Here is an 11000-nt window from a genome sequence, read left to right as displayed (position 1 = left end):
AGAGCCTTTGGAGAAGCACTGAGAACCATGGCAAAGCATGGAGAACCCTCAAGAGCCTTTGGAGAAGCACTGAGAGCCACGGGAAAACATGGAGAACCACCAAGAGCCTTTGGAAAAGCAATGAGAGCCATGGGAAAGCATGGAGAACCCTCAAGAGCCTTTGGAGAAGCACTGAGAGCCATGGGGAAACATGGAGAACCATCAAGAACCTTTGGAGAAGCACTGAGAGCCATGGGAAAACATGGAGAACCACCAAGAGCCTTTGGAAAAGCACTGAGAGCCATGGGAAAACATGGAGAACCCTCAAGAGCCTTTGGAGAAGCACTGAGAGCCATGGGGAAACATGGAGAACCACCAAGAGCCTTTGGAGAAGCACTGAGAACCATGGAAAAGCATGGAGAACCCTCATGGAGAAGCACTGAGAGCCATGGGAAAACATGGAGAACCACCAAGAGCCTTTGGAGAAGCACTGAGAGCCATGGGGAAACATGGAGAACCACCAAGAGCCTTTGGAAAATTAATGAGAGCCATGGGAAAACATGGAGAACCATCAAGAGCCTTTGGAGAACCACTGAGAGCCACAGGAAAACATGGAGAACCCTCAAGAGCCTTTGGAGAAGCACTGAGAGCCATGGGAAAACATGGAGAACCAGCAAGAACCATGGAGAACCCCTGTTCCAGCACTGAGGGCAGTGATTGGAGGGTTAACCCCCCAGAGCAGCACTCATTTGAGGTAGGAGCAAAGGGTTAAGGCAGTGGATGCAGGGAAAGTTCTTCACCTCTTCTCTAAATATTATTTTCTCCCATGAAACCAGCATTTTTCACCCTTGGGAATCCAGCAGGAGCTTGGATCTGCAGCCACACACCCCACTGCTCCCAGCAAGGGGCTGAGATGGACCCGAGGTCCCCGGGGAGGGGGATGCTGGGGCTGCAGCCCCCAGGGGTGCAGGTGGCCTCAGGATGGAGCCTGGGGATCACAAGCTTCTTACCAGAGAGGAATCTCCTTAATGAGATTCCCTCTGCTCTGTGGAGGGATCATCCCTGTCTCCTGGGATGAAGAGCTGCAGGCAGGGGCAGGCTGCACAGTCCTGGCTGTCTCCCCAAGAAGGTTCTGTGGGTGCTGCCCATGTCACCTTGGGTCAGCCCCACAGGGATGGTGGGGAGAAACCCAAGGTGCCAAACTGGTTAAGGAGGGAAGGAGCAGGGCAGCCCCTTCCCCAGAAGCTTAAAAAAAAAAAAAACAACAACAAACTCAAACCAAACCAATCCAGGCAGCAGCGAGGGGCTGGTTGTCCTCAGAGCTGGTGGTGGTTGGGATAAAATGGCTGCTGCTCCATCTTCTCTGAAACATCCTAAACTTTTAATGCATCTGAAAGCACAGCAGTGTCCCTCCTGCACCCCGGAGGGCACCAAGGCACAAAACCTTCTCCTTCTCTCCCATTCAGCCCGAGCCACGTGCCACAGCCTGAGCAGCACTGGGGACGTGGCTGGAATGAAAGTCTCCTCTCCAGCAGCAGCTCCAAGGGAGGCTCTGCCCAAGTCAAAAGCTTTGCCAAGTTAAAAGGGTCAAAGCTCCAAGGACGGAGGGGGCTGGCTGCCTATAGATCATTTCAATAGCATCTTCAGTGGGGATTATAATCTGAATTGAAGCGGAAAGACCCGAGGCAATGAAGCTGTCAGCAGCCTAAGATTAAGGAATTAAAACAGCAGCAAAGCGTTACAGGATTTGTTCTAAGATGTATTAGGAAGAGGAGGCTGCAGCCTTCCCCGGGTCGGGAATTTCAGATGAGTACAGAGAAGGGCAAGAGCAAGGAACTCATCAATATACATTAAAAAAAAAAAAAAAAAAAAAAGAGAGAGAGAGGGAGAGAGGAGAGGGAGGCAGAGCGATGAAAACCCAGCCAGGCAAGACATAAATCTGAGCTGTAGAGGGAAATGAGTCAGACAAGGTTTGATGGGGGTAAATAAAAGCAGGAATGAAGGGGGTTTCAGGGGGGGGTGGAGGGTGAAAGGACACCCCGAGAGCCAGCAGACAGGGAACAAAAAAATGGCCCTTCACACACCAAGGCTGGTAAATTCTGGAATGCAGCCCAGACTGCACTGATGGAGATGCAGGTGCCCTGTCCTGTCCCCTCTTATGTCCTCACAGCCATCTCCAGAGTTATTTTCCAAAGCCAAGAAGGGCAGCAGCTGCCTGCACGGGGGAGCTGGTGGCTGCCCCAAGGGGAGGGGGTGACAAGCCTTGCCTTGGTTATCACTGAGGTCCCCAAATGGCCACCAGCAGCTCTGTGCAGCCTGGGAGGTGACTGCAGCTCTTCTGGGTGGGAAGCAGAAGCTCTGGAAGCAAAGAAGGAATCAACCTCCCAGCAAAGGACTCATTAAAACAATCCATTTATTTCCAGCAAGCTGCACACACCTTCCTTTCATCTGCTCTGTCCTAGGAGCAGCCGTGGGGAGGAATTTCTCCCCAGCCTTAAAGATACCAAAATGATGGGACAAAACACAAAGAGAAGCAGGGCAACATCCCTTGGAGAGAAAACACAGAGGAAAGGTTGGGTGGCCCGGGCTCCACACAGCCCCCAAGCACGAGTTGTACCGCTCGACCCCGGGCAACATGATCCAAAAAAAACCAAACAAAAAAAAAAGGGAATCTCCTCCAAATGCACAACCCGGGTGAGGACCAGCACAGGGAGGAACCCTGGCACAGGTTGACAACTCCATGGATCCTGAACCAGGCTAAGTGTGCAGAACTGCTGCACTTTTAGTGACACAGAAAGGCAGGTGGCCAGGGAGCAGTGCTGAGCAGCCAGATCTAGGACACAGGAGGAGATGGGGAGCTAATGACAGGCAGGGCTTGTTCTGCAGCACAGGTAGAGCAAGGAATTGCTTTTTCAACTCCTCCAGCCAACTTCTACTGGGAGATTTACATACAAGTCCTCAATCGAGTCTTTTAAGAGCTATCCAGAGTCCCCTGGGTAAAAACAATCTGGTTCAGGAAAGAGGAGAGTCCAGAACTGCTCAGTGATTCTTTTTGGTTGAGCCAAACCCAGAGAATCCCATCACAGCTGCCATTTCATCATCCTCCTCAAACGTCAGATCTTCCTCTGCCCTCCTTTTCTTCTCCCTCTGCTTCTCCTTCTTGTAGGCTTTGGCCTTCTCCTCCTGCAGCAAAGCACAGGACAGCAAAAATAATGTGAACTTCCTGAGCAAAGCAAGTTTTTGGGACACCAGGCACTGCACAGTTAACCTGAGGCACCCAGGCTGGGGAAATGAAGGAGGTTTCCCCACCCCACCCCACCTACCACCCTCAGAGCAAACCCCCCCCCCCCCCTAAAGTATTTAGCCAAAAAGAAGCATTTTGAAACTTTCCTTTCCAAACAAACCTTGGAATTTCTGTCTGGCCTCAACCCTGAGGCAAGGAGGAGATGTTTCCCAGCAGCTGCTGTGCCCAACTTCACTGCCCTTTGGCTCTCGGCCGGGCAGAGCACCAGCTGCTCACTGGGAGAGGCTGAAGCTCTTGAGGAGCTTTGAAGGGTTTTGGCAGCAGAGAGTTTGCACTGCTCTGATCCAAGGGTTTTTGCCCTGTGAGGATCACAGGCCCTGGAATGGTGCCAGGCAGGGGCTGGGGAGATGGAGAAGTGGCCCTGACTCCCAACTTAGCACCCAATCCCTTCCCAGCACCCTCTGCCATGCCCTGGGGAAAGCTGCACTCCAAGCTGCTCTGAGTTTCTGCCTTGCCATCCACTGAGGGGCAGCAGATTGTCCATCCCCAGCCCTGCTGGGGTCGTCTCCTCCCTCCCCTCAACACTTCAGGCTCAGCAGAGCTTGCCCTGGCAGCAGCCCAGCTCAGGGCTTGGCCAGGGAGACTCCAACCAGTGGCAAGTTTTAACCTTGGGTTGGTTTGTGAGCTGCTGGTGGAGGAGAAGCAGCCCCAGAAGCTCCTCGACTGTGTCAGGATCCCAAATTGAGTTCCTCCCAAATCTGAGATCTAAACTGAGTCCCTGCTGCCACACACACCTCAGCACACAGCTCAACAAATGCCTGTCACACCTGGGGAGGCCACACAGCAGCAAGGTGCCAGGTGGAGAAAGATCCCAAAACCCACAGAGGACGAGGGGCCCAGGCACTGAGCTGCTTGTCAGAGCACACAAGTTCCAACAACTCAAGGGAAATAAAACCCAGGTGTTCTCTCAGAGCCCTGCTGCTCCCTGGAAACCTCAAATCTTAGCAGCTCTCCTCACACAGGAAGGGAAAAAGGGTTTCCAGTGGCAGCAGCAGGAAGATTTTCAAAAAGCAAGCAAGGAAACAAACCCTACTGCTAGGAGCAGGCAAGCTGCTCCCAAGAAGGAGGCTCCTGGAGAACAGGGTTAGGAACCAGGGTTGATTTCCTGACAAAACATGTTTTGGGGAGGGGGATTGGCTTCAGCAGCTCTTGGGGCCAGACTCACCTCCTCACGGAGCTCCTTCATCCTCTCCTCAAAGTCATAATCCTTCTGCTTCTCCTCCATCTTCTTCTTGTTCACCTCAAAACGTTTCTTCACCTGATCCAGCGTGGAACGTTCCACCCGCATGGACATTCCCAGATTTCTCTGGTCTGGAAGAGTGGGATCAGAGGTGCTCAGTGGAACCCTACACACCTCTGCAGATCCCACAGCCCCTTCCCACCTCCCAGCCCTCCCCTCAAAGCAGCCCCCGGGGCCAGACACCAGGCTGAGGGCTCCAACCTGACCCAAGGTGCTTGGCTCACCTAGGGAGCAGAATTGTCCCCAATGTCCCCAAGAAACAGAGCCCAGCATGGGGCAGCCTTCCAGGACTCTTCTCCAAACCATGTCCCAAAGCCAGAGGAGCTGTGGGTGGGTGTCTTCTCCCACAGAGGCAAACGTGGTTCCTGAACCCACATTCCTACATGGGGTGGGGTGTCTCATGTTGGAGGATGAGGGTTTTAGGGGACCTAAAGCAGGCAGTGACTGGGATGTGACAAAGAGGATCCCTGTCAGGATGCTCCCCAGCATGCTGAGGTTCTGACACTTCAGGAAATTTAATCTTGGATCAGTGGGGGAAAAAAAAAAAAAAAAAGTTGGGAGTGTTAAAAAAGGGGCTGGAATGAACCCGGGGAGCTCGTGTCTCTCAGCTGTGGGAGAAGCCAAACAAGGTGCCAGTGGCTCTCAGGAAGAGATCCCAGTGACATGGGACATTCCCAGTTAAAGCAGAGCCATGAAATGGGAAGCCAGGTCCCTGACTCAGGGGCTGCTCAGGCCAGATCCCCAGGTTTCAGCTCAAAAGCAAGCCCAGGGTGAAGGGACCATTCCTGGTGGTGTCTCCTGCCTGGTGGCTCCAAGCAGCCTGGTGACTCCAGCAGCTTCACACAGGTTTTTCCAAGGGATGCAGAACTTGGAAGCTCAAACCACAGCCCAGGAACTGGAAGGAGAGCTGGCAGGACAGAAGGACTCAGCCAGACTTAGGGAGAGGATCAAAAGCTCCCAAGCTTCCTCTGTAAATCCCACTGTACAGAAGGGCCATCAGCTGCTTTCCAGCAGCTCCTCACCCACAAAGCCATGCTGGGATTTTTTGGTTGCTGATCTTCCCAGGGAATCAAAGCCCTCCAGGAGCTCCAGACCACTGATTAGGAACAATTTCTTCACCAAAAAGGTTGTCAGGCCCAGGCAGTCCAAGGCAGGGGTGGAATCCCCATCCCTGGAGGGGTTTCCAAGCCCTGGAGATGTGGTGCTGAGGGACGTGGGGCAGGGGTGGCCTTGATGACCTCAAAAGATCTTTTCCAACTGAGATGATTCTGGGATTCTATGACTCAGCCTCAGCCTCCTCCTCCTCCCCTTCACCCAAAAGCACAGGGTTTGAACACTTTGGCTTTTCTCTGCTACCCAAAATTTGCCCTCAGGTCCACTTCTGAGCCCACAACTCCCTCAGAGGTTGGGCAGCCAGCTCTGGATCCAGCACTGTGCTCCTGAGAAGGGGCTGCTCACTTCATCCAGCAGGAGCCAAAAATCCCCTTCAAGAGGGGAACAAGGTGCCAAGAGTGTGTCCTGCTGCTGCTCCTTCCACTTTTCCTCTTTCCCTGCCCTCTGGACAGGCCCAGAAGCAACACCCACAGCCCTGGAATGAGGCTCAGCTCAGGGAAGAGATGGATGAACTGGGAATTCTGATCTCCTGCCTTGATCTTGGGCTGTTAACTGCATCATTACAGCAATGGGGAGAAGAACCAGAGGTGGGGACAGGACAGTGATGCCACCACCCTGCTGGACACAGCCCTGGGGATGTCCTGCCCCACTTCTGTCTCTCCTCATCCTCAGCAAACCACACTCTCTGTCCTTGGAAGCCCTGCTCCACATTCTGGAGCTCAGGGATCAGCTACTTCTGGGCTACTCCTTCACCTTTTTACTTCCCTAAGAACCTCTTTAAGGTTTTGGTGCTGTAAAAAACCCAATCTCCAGATTTGCAGAGCCATTTGCTGAGCTCCTTGCAGCACAGACACTCTGGGGGGGGGGGGAGGGAAGGATTTCCCCCTGCCCAGGGCACACCAATCACTATTTCTTCTGGGTTTGTTCCACAGCAATGTTCCAACAGCCTGGAGAAGGTGGCAGGAGGTCCAGCAGCACCTCTCCTGAGCAAACCCTGCATCTCTCCTCATCTCCACAGCACATTTCCACCCACGTGTCAGCCCTCAGACCCTGCTGATGTGGGAAGGGAGGAGCCCCAAGCACTCCAGCAGCCTCCAGCTCAGCCAAGGACCTTTCCTTACGTTTTTTGCCATTGATGTGATCCAGGAAGTTGATGGAGTCCTTCACCACACAGTCACACACGTTGCAGTAATACCTGGCAGGAGAGAAAAGAGGAATGACAAAGCTCCCCAGGTGGAACAGCTCTTGGAGATCACCTAGAAGGTGGGAAGTGCACCTCACTTGAGATAAGGCTCCTTTCTCCAGGGAAACAGAGTCAAAAAAAACCCAACCAAAGACAGCCCAGGCTGGTGGGGCTGCCCCAAGGTGCTGTGCAAGGCTGGAGACAGCAGTGAGGCCTCTCCCAGCAGCACCAGCTCAAGATGTTCCCCTCCAGCCCCTGAGTCAGGAATCCTGCTGTGGTTTGAAGGGTCCAGGCTAATTTTATGGGAGGGATGTGAGGACCCTGGGAGTGGGTGCTGAGGACCCTGAGGTCAGGATTCCCTCCCCCCTCCTGCCATACTCTAAAACCCAGGACTGGATGCCTGACCCCTTTCTGCTTTGCTGCACTGGGAGGTTTTGGGGAGAGGCTCCTGTTTCCCCATCAGCCTGCAATGCACTTGGCAGGATCTGGATCCACTGGGTGCTGGGCAGAGCTGTGAACCCTTTCCTGTGTCAGCCCCCAGACACTGATGTGTGTGATCACCAAGGCTGAGTTCTGTCTAAATTTATAGCTATTTACTCCTCATCCCACGTGTCACTGTTCCAATTTGGATTTCCAACCATCCTTATTCCCCCTTTCCCCTTCCCTCTGCTTTGGGCTTCACCCTGAACCCCCCAAAAAATCCTCTCAGCCTTTGCCCTAACACAGCCCACACCAACAGCACCCAAACACCCCGGGGAAGGAGCCCCCCCAGGGGGTGCTGGGTCACAGCCCCCTCCTGCTCTCCCCAGAACAACCCTGAAGGTCCCCCCCCAAAAAAAAGCAGCAGGACCTACCCTCCCATCTCAGACTGAGGGGTGGTTTTGGTGATAACAATGGTTTTTCCCAGCTTGGATTCCAGGTCCACTTTGTAGTCCCGGTGTCGGAGAAGTTCCCTCTTGACAGGCTGAGCTGGTTTGCCTAAACACCAAAAAAAAACCCCAAAACACCACAAAAAATCCACCCCGACCTGGTTATCAGAAAAGGTGTTGGATTTCACATCCCCCTTGATGAAGGGGGAGCTGCTGGGAGCCCCGTGGCTGATGCAGAAATTGCCTTTTTGTGGGGTTTTTACTCAGTGCAGAATTTGGTTCCCCCCTCACTGAAGCAGCAGATCCAGGAGGCATCTCCAGCTCTCACCTGGATCACCCTCATTTCCAGGATGGATTGGGAAGAAGAAGCAGGGAGGTTGGGGCCTTTCCCTCCCCCAAAAAACCCACCAGCCAGAAGCAAAGCTTTTCAGGGAGGAGTTTTGTCCCCAAAATATTCCTATATTCAGTGGCAAGGAGAGGAGGGGAGCAAACCAGCCCTGAGCTGCTGCTGCTGCTTCCCTCTGGAATTGCATTCCTTCCAAATTCCAAGGGTTTGGGGGCCTGAGCACCCCACTCACCATCTTTCTTTTCTCTCTCCTCCGTGAGGCGTTTCTCTGCCAGCTTCTCATACTCATCCTTGTCCCACTTCCTACGGAAATCCAAGTTCTTGGTCTGAGGAGGAAACAAAGTGTCCAAGTGGGAATTGTGCAGCTGGAAAGGGGGAGAGGGGGGGAGGAGGGGGAACTGCACCAGGGAGAAAAAAATACAAAGTTATAGCCTGACATCCTCTGGTTTGGGGGAAAGGGGAAGAGGGAAAAGAGGAAAAAAGGAGGGGGAAGAGGGAAAAGGTTGGGGGGGGGGAAGAAGAGGGAAAAGGGTTGGGGGGGAAGAGGGAAAAGGGTTGGGGGGGAAGAGGGAAAAGGGTTGGGGGGGGAAGAGGGAAAAGGGTTGGGGGGGGAAGAGGGAAAAGGGTTGGGGGGGGAAGAGGGAAAAGGGTTGGGGGGGGAAGAGGGAAAAGGGTTGGGGGGGGAAGAGGGAAAAGGGTTGGGGGGGAAGAGGGAAAAGGGTTGGGGGGGAAGAGGGAAAAGGGTTGGGGGGGAAGAGGGAAAAGGGTTGGGGGGGAAGAGGGAAAAGGGTTGGGGGGGAAGAGGGAAAAGGGTTGGGGGGGAAGAGGGAAAAAGGGGGGGGAAGAGGGAAAAAGGGGGGGGAAGAGGGAAAAAGGGGGGGGAAGAGGGAAAAAGGGGGGGGAAGAGGGAAAAAGGGGGGGGAAGAGGGAAAAAGGGGGGGGAAGAGGGAAAAAGGGGGGGGAAGAGGGGAAAAAGGGGGGGGGGAAGAGGGGAAAAGGGGGGGGGGAAGAGGGGAAAAGGGGGGGGAAGAGGGGAAAAAGGGGGGGGGAAGAGGGAAAAAGGGGGGGGGGAAGAGGGAAAAAGGGGGGGGGGAAGAGGGAAAAAGGGGGGGGGGAAGAGGGAAAGGAACCACCTTGGTTTCCCTTCTCTGAACTCCCTGCAGCCCCTCAATCTCTGTCTTGTAGAGAGGGGCCCAAAACTGAACCCAAAACTGAACCCAGAACTGAACCCAGAACTGAACCCAGAACTGAACCCAGAACTGAACCCAGAACTCTACAGAACCCAGCTCCAGGTGAACATCCTGACAACCAAAGTTTCACCCTCTGCTGAGGGACAAGAATCCCTCTTCCATTCACTTCCTTTCCTCAAGAACACAACTCTTGTTCTGGCAGAAACCTGCAGTTCACCCAGCACAGCAGCCAGAGGCTCAGCTGCATATTAATAAAAAAAAAAAAAAATAAAATCAAACCAAGCCCCAAAGCAGGAGAGATGTATTTTAAAACACCTCCAGGAGTGAAGTCCTTCCCCACCACCTCCCCCCTGCCTTCTCCACTCAGCTGAATCCAGAATCCAATCACAATCCAAAGGAAATAAATCCCATTTGCAGCTGCAGCAGCAGCAGAGACATTTAATGTTTTCTTCCCCTGGCAAATCCTTCAAATGGAACCAACAGCTCCTTCTAGAGAGAAGAAAAAGCCTCAGGGAGGCGTTGAAAAAAATTTCTCATTTATTCCCAGAGCTTCTGAAGCACTTTAAGGATGTCCTGGAAGGTTTTATTAACCTGAGCCAAAGAGAAAGCCAATCTCCCCCAGTGGAAATGAAGGTTTTGGGGGGGTTTCCAGCAGCCACCACTGGTGGGAGCCCAGAGGGAGGGGATTTGTTGGCTGCTTCCCTTTCAGAATAAAAGGAAAAGAGTTTTGGGGCTGTTGGTTTTATTTTTACCAATCTGTTTCATCCAGAAATTAAAAGCAAAGAGTCTTGGCTGGACATCATCTGAAAGAACTTTTCTGAACTGGAGGGCAGGGTGGCTCTGAGCCCTGCAATCCTTTTTTTAACAACTTTTTGGGAGGACAGAGAGTATTTTCCCTGGAAGTATTAAGGATTATAAACCCAGAAGAGGGGGCGGGGGGGCCACTGAGTGACCTGCCCAAGAGATCAGCACCAAAGTCTCTAAAACACCCCCAGAAACACAGCCCCCAGCACTGAGAACACAGCCCGGGGCTCCTGCCCCCCCCAGCTCTGCCCCCTCCTCAGCCCCCAGGGACAGGGAGGAGCAGCCCAGGAAGCAGAGGAGGTGTCCCAGGAGGGGTTAAACCAGCCGGGATCTCCAGATCTCACCGCTGGGATCTCTTCTTTGGTAAAGACCTCCCCGCCCCCTGCCAGGAACCCAGCGAGGCCAAAAAAACCGAGTTATAGGCATCACAGTCAGGGAAAAGGTGGCCCCGAGCAGGCGGAAAACAACGCGGGGAGACACGGGGGGAAAGAGGGAGCTGCCTGCACCCCACGGCCGGGGACACGGCCCAACCCCAGCCCTGGGGCCGGTTCGGATCCCCCCACCCCTTCCCTCTGCCCCAGGAAGGGAAGCCCGGGGGTGGGGATCCCCCTGAATGTCTCGGGGTCTCTCAGGGAGCCCCAAACCCCCCCCGGGCCCAGGGGCTGAGGAGCAGAACGGGGCCTTCCCGCCCACACCCCGGCCCGGCCCGCACCCCCAGGGCTGCGGCAGCCCCCGAGCCGGGCCCGACCCAGCTGGGGAGGTTCTGGAGGGGCAGCAGGATGGTGAAGCTGACCCAGAGCCTCCCGAGGAGCTGAGGAAAGGAGAGAAAAGGCCGCGGCACCTACCCCGCTGCCCGACGCCATCTTGAGGGGTGCAGCCCAGCCCGGCAACTGTCGTGCGGCGGGGCCGTAAAGCACAGAAAGTCCTCCCAGGCACCAACGAGGGAAGACGCCGCGGGGCCTAGAGCGTCGC

At 54.3% G+C, this 11000-nt stretch overlaps 1 protein-coding gene across 1 annotated transcript; it reads right to left on the bottom strand.

Annotated features, from left to right (window-relative positions):
* Positions 1 to 2375: 2375 nt before the first annotated feature.
* ZMAT2 (zinc finger matrin-type 2) lies at positions 2376 to 10969 on the bottom strand. Its single transcript, XM_071759196.1, has 6 exons — positions 10874 to 10969; positions 8267 to 8360; positions 7674 to 7797; positions 6758 to 6831; positions 4449 to 4594; positions 2376 to 3162 (listed from the first exon to the last, which is right to left on the bottom strand). Exons 1-6 carry the CDS (start codon positions 10889 to 10891, stop codon positions 3019 to 3021), a joined length of 600 nt encoding a protein of 199 aa, XP_071615297.1. The 5' UTR covers positions 10892 to 10969; the 3' UTR covers positions 2376 to 3018.
* Positions 10970 to 11000: the final 31 nt, after the last annotated feature.

Source organism: Heliangelus exortis, chromosome 15 (genome assembly GCF_036169615.1).
Source record: "Heliangelus exortis chromosome 15, bHelExo1.hap1, whole genome shotgun sequence".
Taxonomy (NCBI): Eukaryota; Metazoa; Chordata; class Aves; order Apodiformes; family Trochilidae; genus Heliangelus; species Heliangelus exortis.
Note: the sequence above shows the minus strand (reverse complement) of the source record. Positions and strands in the feature narration are given on the sequence as shown.